We start from the raw sequence: 13,909 nt of genomic DNA, 5'->3' as shown, positions 1-13,909 counted from the left end.
ACTTTTTCTCCCTTCCTTCCTCTCTTTTTTGTTCTCTTTCTATCTCTCCCTCCTTCCCTGCCTCTCTTTCTCTTTTGCTTTCTTTCTCTCTCTTTCTCTTTCTCTCTTGCTTTCTTTCTCTCTTTCTCTTTCTCTCTTGCTTTCTTTCTCTCTCTATCTCTCTTGCTTTCTTTCTCTCTATTTCTCTCTTGCTTGCTTTCTCTCTCTCTTTTTCTCTCTCTTGCTGAGCTTCGCGGCACACCTGACCATGTCTCGCGGCACACTGGTTGAAAAACACTGCATTAGAGTAATCACTTTCAGATAGCAAATCCTCATTACCCCTAACCAACAAAGGTTTTAACTCAGCATTTTTGTATGTGGCAAAGCAATTTTAACTGAGGTGAGTGGAATTGTAAAGTTCAGTTTTCTTTCAAGGTAGATATTTGCAAGCACCACTGATTCTTTTCCAAGTCTAAATCCATTAACATGTCTGCAGATTTAGCTCCCTTATAAGCAAAGGGCAAAAACCTTCCTTTTCCTAATGTGTCTCCTATACTGTAGGTCTGCAGAAGGAAAAAAGTGAGTAGCCGTTAGACTCAAGTAAAATTAAAAAAACAAAACCAAAACCCAGGAATTTTAAAATAATCACCTCTCCAGGAGGGCAGGGAGACTTCCTTTGGGAAATCCTAACTTCAGATTCACTACGAGCCTTATCCTCTTCTTCATGTAATACCGAGGAATTCTGTGAGATTGACCTGGTGAAAACACACAAACTAAATGTAACTCCTTTGTAGAAAACACACAAATTAGAATGAGGGAATGGGGGGGGGGATGAGCTCCCAAAATGCTACATTATGATATATTAAGAAATCTAGTGGTCAGCACAGGCACCTGTGAATAATAATACTCAATGACATTCATGGGTTCTCACCATTTTCAAAATATGTATTACAGTGATACCTCATCTTACAAATGCCTCGTCATACAAACTTTTCGAGATATAAACCCGGGGTTTAAAAAATTTTTGCCTCTTCTTACAAACTATTTTCACCTTACAAACCCACCGCCGCCATTGGGATGCCCCGCCTCCGGACTTCCGTTGCCAGCGAAACACCTGGTTTTGTGCTGCTGGGAATCCCCTGAGGCTCCCCTCTATGGGAAACCCCACCTCTGGACTTCCGTATTTTTGTGATGCTGCAGGGGAATCCCAACAGCGCAAAAACAGGCGCTTTGCTGGCAACGGAAGTCCGGAGGTGGGGTTTCCCATGGAGGGGAGACTCAGGGGAATCCCAGCAGAGCAAAAACGGGCGCTTCGGCTGGCAAAAGGGGTGAATTTTGGGCTTGCACGCATTAATCACTTTTCCATTGATTCCTATGGAAAACATTGTTTCGTCTTACAAACTTTTCACCTTAAGAACCTCGACCCGGAACCAATTAAGTTTGTAAGGCAAGGTATCACTGTACTTCTTTTTTTTCAAAAAGTTTTTTTCTCCAAAACATGCTTACAACATCATATACCTTCAATGAAGCTTAAACAAATGTCTTCTTACATATAGTATTACTAAGAGTATCCATTTTATTATTCTTAACCTTCGGGATATGTTTGCCTAAATCTTACTGCCTACTTTTCTAGTTTCGTCATCCAGATGAATTATCTTCTAATTAAATTTACCGCTAAAATTCTTCTTGTGTTTAATGAACTATTTCTAGCTTCTTAAATCCAAACCGTAGTGTCTCCTTCTCATCCTTATTTACTTTCTTAGTAACTAAAAACTTTTATCCAGTAGTAAATCAACTTTTACTTATATTTTACATTTAATATTTAAATTATAAATTCTCTATGTGTAGTTTCTGCTTAATAATCTATCTAACAGGAATTCTGTGCGACTGACCTGGTGAAAACACACAAACTAAATGTAACTCCTCTGTAGAAAACACACAAATTAGAAGGACAGAATGGGGTAGGGGGGCTCCCAAAATGCTACAGAAGGCTCCATTGAAAGCTAGTTAGATAGAAATCTAATGGTCGGCACAGGGTTCACAGGCAGCTATGAATAACAATTGCATCTATGACAATACTCAATGACATTCATGGGTTTTCACCATTTTTTAAATAATTTTAAATCTTTAAGAAAACTAAAATACCTAGACCAGTGATGGCGAACCTATGACACGCGTGTCACCACTGACACGCCTAGCCATTTTTGGTGACACGCGGCCGCCGGAGAAACGGAGCTTTAGGGAATGCAATTGCAACCGCAATTATTATTATTTTTCCTCTCCCCTTAATTAAGAGGCCGGGCGATTTTCGCCCCGCCGACATTTGCGATGGCTGGGAGGGGCGAGAACCCCGCCTCCCAGCTGATTGGCGTGGTGCCAAGCATCGAACGGTGGTTGGCTCGCAGGGGCCGCTGGGAGCGAGGGGAGGGGTTGCAGGCCTCCTCCCTTCCCCCTGCCCAGGAAAGAGTTGTAAGAAAGAAAGTTGTAAGAAAGCGCGCTGCTTTCTCGGAAAGCCAGCTTTCCTGGCCAGCACAGGGCTTTCCCGCCGCTCCCTCCCTCCGAAAACACAACGGAGGTCCACAGCGAAGCCGAGTGGAGCAACGGGAGGCTCAGGCTGGTGGCGGTAGACCTCCGGGTTTTTTTCGGCGGGGGGGGGGGGCAGGAGGACCTTCCTGGCTTTCCGGGGCAGCTGGCTTGAGACTTGTGCCGGTCAGCAAAGCCAGCTGCACGCCGGAGATGTGGAGAGAAAGAAGGGAAAGAGAGGGAGGGAAAGAGGAGAGGACAGAAGGAGGGAGGGAAGGAAGGGAGAGAAAAGTGAATGAGAGGAAGAGAGAAAGGGAGGAAGAGAGGAAGGAAGGGAGACATAAATATAAAGAGGGAGAGAGGGGAATAGGGGAAGGAAGGAAAAGAGAAAAAAGTGGAAGGAAGAGAGAAGAAAGGAAGGGAGAGAGAGAGAGAAAGAGAGAGAGAAGATAGGAAGGAAGAGAGAGTGAGAGAGAGCAAGAAAGAAAGAGGGAAAGATTGAGAAAGGCAGCGTGTGTGTGTGTGCGCGTGTGTGCGTGCCGCTGATGGTCCGGGAGCTTAGCGTGTGCGTGGAGAGATGACGAGAAAGAGGGAGAAACGCAGCGTGTGTGGGGTGTGTGCGCGTGTGTGTGTGTGCTGCCAGCGTGTGCGTGGAGAGATGAAGGAAAAGAGGGAGAAACGCAGTGTGTGTGTGTGTGTGTGTGTGTGTGTGCTGCTGATGGTCCGGCAGCTGCAGCGTGTGGGGGGGGGGCGCCGATGCTAAGGCAGTCCGTCCGTGGTGGGGCTGCAGGGCAGGCACAGCAGCCCAGGGAGAAAGAGGGAATTGAGATAAAGAGAGAGGGAGAGATGAAGGGAAAGAGGGAGAAAGGCAGGGAGAGAAAGATAGAAAGGAACAGGGAGGGAGAGATAGAAAGGAAAGAGGGAAGGAGGAAAGGGAGGGAGAGATAGAAAAAAGGAGGGAGGGAAGAAAGAAGGAGGGTGAGGGGTAGTAGGATAGGGAGAGGGAAAAGGAAGGGCTTGGAGAAAGGCAGGGTGAGAGAAAGATAGAAAGGAAAGAGGGAGGGAGGAAAGAGGGAGGGAGACATAGAAAGGATAGAATTATAGATGCAAGAACTCGCTCATGTGTGATAGCGCACGCCCACACTTTATTTATTTATTTATTTATTTATTTATTTATTTATTTATTTATTTATTTATTTATTTATTTATTTATTTATTTATTTATACTTATATGCCGCCCAGTCCCAAAGGGATTGTCACTCAGACACTGTACTTTTCCGCCCACCCCGAAAAAAAATTAGAGGGAACACTGCCCTCGCCCCTCTGCTCCCTGCTTGCCTTCCAGAACGGTGTTACAGGAGACGGTGCTAAGGTAAACCCTTTCCGGGTTATTAATTTGTAATTTTAAAAAATCATGCCGGGCTCGCAAAAAAGAGAGTCTGAAAAAAAACCCTGCGTGGACGTCGCACCATTTGCTTCCTCCTTTGGCGGCTCATAACTAGATTTTTACAACCCCCCACCCCCCTTGATAAGCTTTTACTTGAATCTGAACAGTTTGGGGGTTCGCCAAAGAGAGAAAAGTGAACGAGAGGGAGAGAGAAAGGGAGGAAGAGAGAAAAGTGAACGAGAGGGAGAGAGAAAGGGAGGAAGAGAGGAAGGAAGGAAGAGATAAATATAAAGGGAGAGAGGGAGAAAGAGAGGGAGGGGAAGATGGGAAGGAAGGAAAAGAGAGAGAGAAAGAGAAAAAAGTGGAAGGAAGAGAAAAAAAAGGAAGGGAGAGAGAGAGAGAAAGAGAAAAAAGTGGAAGGAAGAGAGAAGGAAAGAAAGGAAGGAAGGGAGAGAGAGAGAAAGAGTGTGAGAGAGAAGATAGGTAGAGAGAGGGAGAGAAATGATAGAATAAAGGGGAGAAAAAAAAGAGAAATGAGAAAATGATTGAGGCAGAGAATGACAGGAAAGAGAAAGACAATTATGCATATTTGTTATTTAAACTATAAATATCACAAAATTATGTTTTTTTCTCAAGGTGACACACCACCCGAGTTATGCTCAGTTTTTTGGCGAATTTTGACACACCAAGCTCAAAAGGTTGCCCATCACTGACCTAGACATTCATGAAATCTATGTTCTCCAGTGAGAACCGAGCCTTTTTAAACTTGCAATAACAATTAAATAATTAAGTGCTAAATGCTAAAGCCCACTGGAACAATATCGCCAAAAAGGCTTCTAGAGTTGTTAACCTGATCCTACGCAGCTTCTGCTCCGGCAATCTCACACTACTCACCAGAGCCTACAAAACTTTTGCCAGACCAATCCTTGAATACAGTTCATCTGTCTGGAACCCATACCACCTCGGACATCAACACCCTAGAAAATGTCCAAAGATACTTCACCAGAAGAGCCCTTCACTCCTCCATTCGAAACAGAATGCCCTACGAAAACAGACTAACTATTCTAGGTCTTGAAAGCTTAGAATTGCGGCGCCTAAAACACGATTTGAGTATTGCCCACAAGATCATATGCTGCAACGTCCTGCCTGTCAATGACTACTTCAGCTTCAACCGCAACAACACAAGAGCACGCAACAAATTCAAACTTAATATTAATCGCTCCAAGCTTCACTGTAAAAAATATGATTTAAGCAATCGAGTTGTTGAAGCGTGGAACTTATTACCGGACTCAGTAGTGTCAACCCCTAACCCCCAACATTTCTCCCTTAGACTATCCACGATTGACCTCTCCAGGTTCCTAAGAGGTCAGTAAGGGGAGTACATAAGTGCACTAGCCTGCCTTTCGTCCACTGTCCAATTATCTTTCCTTTATCTCATATATCATATATCTTTTCTTCCTTTCACATATCTTCTCCTCTACTTTTATATCTTTTCTTTATATATAATACTTCATGCCTATCCTCTTCAATATGTATTGTGTATTGGACAAAATAAATAAAATAAAATAAATTGTCTCAGGGACACCAAGCAAAATCATACGAGTCTGAATCTGAAAAGATTGTTGACCAAAGGACTGTATTATAGACAACAGACTTAAGGAGTAGGATATCGTCCATAAGGTGTTACTGCCTGCAGCTCACTTACTGTTGTACAAGAGGGAAATGACAAGGGGTCACTTACTTGGACAGACTCTTCTTTAATTTATGTCCTTGACTGCCACAATCTGATAAGCGTTCAAGGGAAGGCAGAGTCCGGATGGGAGGCAAGTGGCTGTCACTGCCATAGGTGGGTAACATGCCTGACACATGGTTGTCCCCAAGCACACGGACTGGAAGGGCTGCTGGGGATGGAGTGAGAGGCCCATTAAGGGCTTCCAGCAAGGACACCACCTCATAGCCGGGAGGGATGTTTTCTGAAGACTGGAGGAACAGAGAAGGGAATGAGAAAAAAAGAGGTTATTCTCAAGCAGCAGGAACTGTGAACCGGGAAGCTCAACGACAGAACAGAAAGCGCTAACAACTCTCAAAGAATGCACAAATTAGAAAGAGAGAGCAGGATCACTGATGGAAGAGGAGTGGGCCTGCCACTCTGGAACAGAGTCCCCTTCAACACTGTGGAAATCAGATTGCCTTCAAGGGAAGTTAAAGATCTTTATTCTGCATTACTGGGTCCGAAATGCCTTGAAGATTTGGCTGACGGTAAGCCTGGGGGCCATGAGATCTGGCATCTTTAATTAGACATGATTTGATTGGGATGTTTGATGGTTCCCTCGATTTTCACGAGTTCGAACTTCGCGAAAAGTCTATACCACGGTTTTTCAAAAATATTAATTAAAAAAATACTTCGCTGTTTTTTCCCCCATAGCACGGTTTTTCCCGCCCGATGTCATCGCCAAACTTTCGTCCGCCTTTAATAAATATTTTTTTAATAAACTTTAATAAATAAACATGGTGAGTAATAATCTAAATGGTTTCTAAGGAAATGGAAAATTGTAATTTAGGGGTTTAAAGTGTGAAGGGAAGGCTTGTGATACTGTTCATAGCCAAAAATAGTGTATTTACTTCCGCATCTCTACTTCGCGGAAATTCAACTTTCGCGGGCAGTCTCGGAACGCATCCCCCAGCGAAAATTGAGGGAATACTGTAGTGGTATATTTAAGGGTATTTAATCGTATTATTAATTGTTGCATTTTAATTATTTTATATTGTTTTTATTCTTGTTGTAAGCTGCACTGAGTCCTACGGGACTGGGCGGCATACAAATCTAATTGTACACACACAAACACACACACACACAGACGTCTATCCCAAGAGTTTAGGGTAGTGTAATTACTGGTTACTGGGGCTTGAGCTAGCTTTACTGAATTGATTTGCAATTATTATCTTTTCTGCTGGTTTTTTTAGGCTATACCTTTGTCATGGCATGTAATAATTAATTAATAGTTGCTTAGGTTAAACTCTTAATTCTAAGCCAGGGATGTGAAACTCGCATCATCTTGGCATCACGTGATGTATCGGGACTTTCCCCCCTTTCGCTGAACTGGGGGGGGGGGCATGGCCAACACTTGACACATCTGGTCTGCGGGCCGCGAGTTTGACAGTAATTTGGATTTCTTAACTTGAAATGTTTTAGCTGGTAGAGAAGATTATGGTGGTTTTATGACCTGAAAAAGGATAAATAGTCAGTAAGAAAAGCACGTGCACACAAAGAACAGTCTTTCTGAACCTCAATAAAAAAGATCTTTTTTACACTCTTCTATACTTTTGCCATAAAATTAAAGACTTAGCTCACGCCTTCTGCAGAGAAAATCTTGAGTCGTTTTTCTACAGATCATACATGCCACTTCTGTAGAAATGGGAGGAAAAATGTTCTATTCAATCCAAAAAAAATGGATTGAATAAGATTAGGCTAAAATTCTCTCTCCCAGCATCACGTTTTCTAAGTGTACATTTGTTTAAAGACAAATCAGTAAATAAGGAGGGTCACTGAACATTATTATCTGCAGGCTGAAGCATTATAGTTCAAAATCCCTAACCGGCTTTGGATATTGCAACTTAGTTATTGAGATACAGTATTCTGGTTCTCCCCTAAATTTCATAGTCCATCTGTGCTTAAGTATGGCCGCACATTAAAATATGGCACTAGCAACTGCCTTAAGCAGCAAGTTCTCTAGCTCCTGGGTTCCCATCTCTGGCGCATCATGTTTACTTGCTTGATTCTGCTTGGGGAATCACTGTTATGCTCCCCGAGCAACCTGGAGGAAAGATGCTAATTTTTTCATATTTATTTTTAGAAAATATATTTTGCCTTTTCGCTGTTTTTAAAAATCCCAAGAAGGATTTTTATTTATTTATTTATTTAGCTTCTTTCTTCCTTGGCATTTGTACAAATTAAAACATTTAAACAAACAATTGTTTTCCCCTCTGTGATTGTGCAAAATACCATACCTCTGAAATTTACTTCTATTGTATTGTCTTTCACACTTTGGCATAATTAATTTGGTAAGATAGGATAGATGTGCAGTTGGTTCTCGTTTTGCACAATGAAGGTATCTATGTCTGTTCTTTTTTCCACACTTTTACACATGCAATGGATGTGGACTGGAAATACAGAAAAGTCCATTCAAATATGGTCCTTCTTCTCAAACACAAGCAGGTCACAACAATCACTGCTTGAATTGGTTCTTTCTTTCTTTCTTTCTTTCTTTTTTTCTTTCTTTCTTTCTTTCTTATTTATTTATTTATTTATCTGCCTGCCTGCCTGCCTGCCTGCCTGCCTGCCTGCCTGCCTGCCTGCCTGCCTGCCTGCCTGCCTATCTATCTATCTATCTATCTATCTATCTATCTATCTATCTATCTATCTATCTATCTATCTATTAGATTTGTATGCTGCCCCTCTCCATAGACTCGGGGCGGCTCACAACAACAATAAAAAAACAGTTCATAACAAATCTAATAATTTAACGATTAAAAAAGAAAACATTAAAATCCCCGTTATTAAAGCAAACATACACAAAGACATACACAAAGACATACAATACTTAAATTGTATAGGCCCGGGGAGATGTTTCAATTCCCCCATTCCTGACGGCAAAGTTTTCAGAGTTTTTCAGTGAATTTAGACAAGGCCTGGGCTTGTCACTTCCAGCTCTAATTTCATTACAACTTCACTGTCAGTGGCCTTTCTTTATTGGATTACTCCTCTATAGAAGGGGGGGGGGGCAAGCTTCACGGTGCTCAACTCTTCTCCCAAAAAGAAAGAGTAGTTCAGAAGACCATCTCAGACAAGACGGAAAAAGATTAGCATCTAAACAGTCAATCCACCCATACTCACTGAATGTTCCTCTGAATCTGAGGTCTGGGACGCAATAATGGGGTTGAAGTTAGTGGGGGAGAGGGGTCCCATTTTTTTCCTCATGGCTCTGATCTGTAGCAAGGCCCGAAATGCTGTGAAGAAGAAACGGGGGGAGGGATGGTGGAGAAGGGAATTAAACACATTTCAAATTCTGCTAGAAATTTCTCTGGAAAACCAACCAAGGTAATGGGTGACTGTGGCCACTAAAATGCAAGTAAAATATGATCATAGTTGGCTGCACTATCCTTTCTGTTCTGACAGTTGTTTGTTTGAAATTAAATAAGCTTAGCCTATTTCAGGTATAGGCAATTGTTCACTTCTCAAAGTGAGAGGATTTAAACAAACGCCTGATCTTCCCAAGAGGACCCGATCTCAACGTTAAAAAAAAAAAGATTGTGACTTACGTAATCTGCAGATGGGACAATTGTTAGCTTGGTAGCGCAAGGTGTCAGCACAAGTGTTGCAGAGACAGAGATGGCGGCAAGGTAAGATCAAGGTGTCTCGGACATCAGAGAGGCAGACTACACACTCTGCACTATTGTCACTCACCTCATCCTCTGCCACCTGAATTAGAAAAGCTTGCTGGTATGCATGTCCTTACAAACATGTGTCCATAGTGAATGGGAGGGAGGGAGGGAAGGTAGGTAGGAAGGAAGGAAGGAAGGTTGAAAGAAGGAAGGAAGGAAGGAAGGAAGGAAGGAAGGAAGGAGGGTGGAAAGAAGGAAGGAAGGAAGGAGGGTGGAAGGAAGGAGGGTGGAAGGAAGGAAGGAGGGTGGAAAGAAGGAAGGAAGGAAGGTGGAAAGAAGAAAGGAAGGAAGGTGGAAAGAAGGAAGGAAGGAAGGAAAAAAGAAAGGAAGGAAGGAAGGAGGGTGGAAGGAAGGAAGGTGGAAGGAAGGAAGGAAAAAAGAAAGGAAGGAAGGAGGGTGGAAAGAAGGAAGGAAGGAGGGTGGAAAGAAGGAAGGAAGGAAGGTGGAAAGAAGGAAGGAAGGAGGGTGGAAAGAAGGAAGGAAGGAAGGAAGGTGGAAGGAAGGAAGGAAAAAAGAAAGGAAGGAAGGAGGGTGGAAAGAAGGAAGGAAGGAGGGTGGAAAGAAGGAAGGAGGGTGGAAGGAAGGAAGGAAGGAGGGTGGAAAGAAGGAAGGAGGGTGGAAGGAAGGAAGGTGGAAGGAAGGAAAAAAGAAAGGAAGGAAGGAGGGTGGAAAGAAGGAAGGAAGGAAGGAAGGAAGGAGGGAAAGAAGGAAGGAAGGAGGGTGGAAAGAAGGAAGGAAGGAAGGTGGAAAGAAGGAAGGAAGGAAGGAAGGAAGGAGGGTGGAAAGAAGGAAGGAAGGAGGGTGGAAAGAAGGAAGGAAGGAAGGAGGGTGGAAGGAAGGAAGGAGGGTGGAAAGAAGGAAGGAAGGAAGGAAGGAATGTGGAAAGAAGGATGGAAGGAAGGAGGGTGGAAAGAAGGAAGGAAGGAAGGAAGGAAGGAAGGAGGGTGGAAGGAAGGAAGGAAGGATGGTGGAAAGAAGGAAGGAAGGAAGGAGAGTGGAAGGAAGGAAGGAGGGTGGAAAGAAGAAAGGAAGGAAGGAAGGAAGGAGGGTGGAAAGAAGGAAGGAAGGAAAGAAGGAAGGAAGGAAGGAAGGAGGGTGGAAGGAAGGAAGGAGGGTGGAAAGAAGGAAGGAAGGAAGGAAGGAATGTGGAAAGAAGGATGGAAGGAAGGAGGGTGGAAAGAAGGAAGGAAGGAAGGAGGGTGGAAAGAAGGAAGGAAGGAAGGAGAGTGGAAGGAAGGAAGGAGGGTGGAAAGAAGAAAGGAAGGAAGTTAGGAGGGTGGAAAGAAGGAAGGAAGGAAGGAAAGAAGGAAGGAAGGAAGGAAGGAAGGAAGAAAGGAAGGAAGGAAGGAAGGAAGGAGGGTGGAAGGAAGGAAGGAGGGTGGAAAGAAGGAAGGAAGGAAGGAATGTGGAAAGAAGGATGGAAGGAAGGAGGGTGGAAAGAAGGAAGGAAGGAGGGTGGAAGGAAGGAAGGAAGGAGGGTGGAAAGAAGGAAGGAAGGAAGGAAGGAGAGTGGAAGGAAGGAAGGAGGGTGGAAAGAAGAAAGGAAGGAAGGAAGGAGGGTGGAAAGAAGGAAGGAAGGAAGGAAGGAAGGAAGGAAGGAAGGAAGGAAGGAAGGAAGGAAGGAAGGAAGGAAGGAAGGTGGAAAGAAGGAAGGAAGAGTTTTTAACATGGAAACTTCCAAACAATCTTAATTGAGACTGTGTACAGCATGTACATTATTCTGCACATTTAGCTCTAGCACTCACCTTTGAATCCTGTGTGTTATATTTGTTTTCTATGCCATAAATTTCCTGAAGGAGATAGCTTACTCCATCCACCTAGAAAAAGCACCAACACTGAAATTACGTGGGAAAGTAGGGGTCAAAAGGGGAGATGAAACTCCAGAAAGAAAGACTGCAGAAACAATTTTCTTCTTTCTGTTTTACTTTTCCCAGTGAAAAACTGCATTATCTAACTTAAACATGCACCTTTCCACAATAGGAGGAAAATGCTTACAGTGAATTGGTGACCACCTTTGGTTTTATCCACTGGTTGTGGTTAAAAGCTCTTTGCAACCAATACTGTGGGAAGTGGGTTGGATGGTCATCAAATGCCTGGCCACTGCACAAGCAGCTTTCCCTAAAAAGTAATAGGAACTAGTATGTGCCGGAAAGTAGAGAACCTGATCCCGCCAGCCACACACTCACCACTTGCTTTTGTTTGAGGGGTTTCACACAAAAGCCGCCATCCGCATGCTGAGAGGAAGAAATACAAATGTTCAGGTGGACTTCCAACGTCACAGTCCATCAAAAGAAATTCTAGAGGATAGGTGTGATGAAACAGAACTCACTCCCTAAAATACAACCGTATTTCACAAAGAAAATGTCTCCTATTCATATCATGCCTTCTTTTTCGTCAAACATTTAACAATCACTCTCCTTTTAACTCCTTTTATTCACCCAGCATTATTCTACAAAACAACACTGCTCAAAAAAGACCTCTGTAGTTGCGTTATCTTCCTCTTCTCATATACTGTATATATTCATATACAGTGGTACCTCATCATACGAACTTAATTGGTTCCAGGAGGAGGTTCGTAAGGTGAAAAGTTCGTAAGATGAAACAATGTTTCCCATAGGAATCAATGTAAAAGCAAATAATGCGTGCAAATCCTTCAGGAAAATCCCAAACTTTAGAAGGGAGGCGAACAGAGGGCAGGGAGGAGCAGCTAAAGGGGGCGGGTGGAAGAAGCAAGGCTAGGCTAAAGGGTGAGTGGGAAGGAAGAAAGGCAAGGGGGGCGCCCCTCCCTTTTCTTTCTTCAAAAGACACTGAGTGCCTGCAAGCACGGCTGTTCTCCTAGTTTTTTAAATGCACTCTTTCCCCCTCCAAGCCGCCCCTCCCTTTTCTTTCTTCAAAAAAGGGGAAAAAAAGAAACCCCTTCATCCCAGCAGCAGTGACTTGGGTTCGTAAGGTAAAAATAGTTCAGAAGAAGAGGCAAAAAAATCTTAAACACCGGGTTCATATCTTGAAAAGTTCGTTAGAAGAGGCGTTCATAAGATGAAGTACCACTGTATAGGTAACATGTTTTTGCTAATAATGAAAAGGAAGGGAGACTACTACAGATCTATTTCAGGCTTTTTTGCCTTCATCAGGTAGCCACACCCTTTTTACTGGGATTTGAACCTGGGGCCTCTGCCTTCGCCTTAGCCATTAGGCTACAGGCACATCTCCTGTATCAGCTTGTACCAGAGAAGGGTTATGTGTAATATTTTTTGTCGAGTCACCCTGGTATATTGAAGGAGCATCACAGCTTCCTTTTTGCCCCTCAGGCCCCACTAGGGGTCATATTCCAAGGCAGATAAGTTCTTTTATAGCCGGCAACTATAATCTATAGAACATATTTCTATTGATAATGAAAAGGAAGTGAGACTACTATAGATCTATTTTGGACTTTTTTGCCTTCATCAGGTAGCCACACCCTTTTTACTGGGATTTGAATTTGGGGCTTATATTAGCTTGTACCAGGGAAGGGTTATGTCGGTGACTCAACAAAAGAAATCACACATAAACCCTTCCCTGGTATAAGCTGATACAGGAGATGAGCCTGTAGCCTAATGGCTAAGACCTCTGCCTTACAAGGCAGAGGACCAGGGTTCAAATCCCAGTAAAAAGGGTGTGGCTAGCTGATGAAGGCAAAAAAGCCTGAAATAGATCTATAGTAGTCTCCCTTCCTTTTCATTACAGTGATCCCCCGGTTATTGCGTCCCCAACCATTGCGAACAGGGTAATTTGCGAATTTTGAACCCGGAAGTCAAAATACCATCTACGCATGCGTGCCCTTTTTTTCTATGGGCACGCATGCGTAGATGGCGCCGGGCAGATCAGCTGCTGGGCGGCTTCCCTGGGTCTTCCCCCTCTTGCTGGCGGGAGGGCGAAGCCCCCCCCAGCACCCGCTCGCCCGCCCTTCGCCCTTCGCCCGGCCACCCGCTCGCCCACCTGCTCGCCCTTCGCCCTTCGCCCGGCTGGCTCCGATCGTTTTAAAGCAGGCGCGCGTTTTAAAGCAGGCGCGCCGTTCTCTGCTGACTTCTAAAGCGGGGAAGTTCGCTAGGAGTCAGCTGAGAAGAGCGCGCGTTTTAAAGCAGGCGCGCGTTTTAAAGCAGGCGCGCCGTTCTCCGCTGACTTCTAAAGCGGGGAAGTTCGCTAGGAGTCAGCTGAGAACGGCGCGCGTTTTAAAGCAGGCGCGTGTTTTAAAGCAGGCGCGCTGTTCTCCGCTGACTTCTAAAGCGGGGAAGTTCGCTAGGAGTCAGCGGAGAACGGCGCGCCTGCTTTAAAACGATCGGAGCCGGCCGGCTCCGATCGTTTTAAAGCAGGCGCGCCGTTCTCCGCTGACTCCTAGCGAACTTCCCCGCTTTAGAAGTCAGCGGAGAACAGCGCGCCTGCTTTAAAACGATCGGAGCTTTCCAATGAGTCCCGAAGACAAACGTCAAACTTCCGTGTTTGTCTTCGGGACTCATTGGAAAGCCGCGCCGGTGTTTTAAAACGTCGCCGCCGACATGGGGGGCTTGCTAGCACCCCCCCAAACCCGGGTTGGGGGTTCGG

The 13,909-nt window shown here is 44.3% G+C and overlaps 1 protein-coding gene across 4 annotated transcripts in view; it reads right to left on the bottom strand.

Moving 5' to 3' along the window:
* The window catches only part of RNF157 (ring finger protein 157), a 136,858-nt gene that overhangs the window by 24,711 nt on the left and 98,238 nt on the right, over window positions 1–13,909 (bottom strand). For all 4 annotated transcript variants that reach the window (XM_070739855.1, XM_070739856.1, XM_070739857.1 and 1 more), the window contains 6 exons: window positions 11,518–11,565; window positions 11,077–11,148; window positions 9,209–9,368; window positions 8,784–8,896; window positions 5,631–5,869; window positions 629–734 (listed from right to left, as the gene is read on the bottom strand). In XM_070739855.1, the coding sequence (XP_070595956.1) occupies window positions 629–734; window positions 5,631–5,869; window positions 8,784–8,896; window positions 9,209–9,368; window positions 11,077–11,148; window positions 11,518–11,565 (738 nt within the window). The remainder of the gene's footprint in view (window positions 1–628; window positions 735–5,630; window positions 5,870–8,783; window positions 8,897–9,208; window positions 9,369–11,076; window positions 11,149–11,517; window positions 11,566–13,909) is intronic.

The sequence above is a fragment of the Erythrolamprus reginae genome, chromosome 2 (genome assembly GCF_031021105.1).
Source record: "Erythrolamprus reginae isolate rEryReg1 chromosome 2, rEryReg1.hap1, whole genome shotgun sequence".
NCBI classification, from domain to species: Eukaryota; Metazoa; Chordata; class Lepidosauria; order Squamata; family Dipsadidae; genus Erythrolamprus; species Erythrolamprus reginae.
This window is presented reverse-complemented; position numbering and strand designations above follow the sequence as displayed.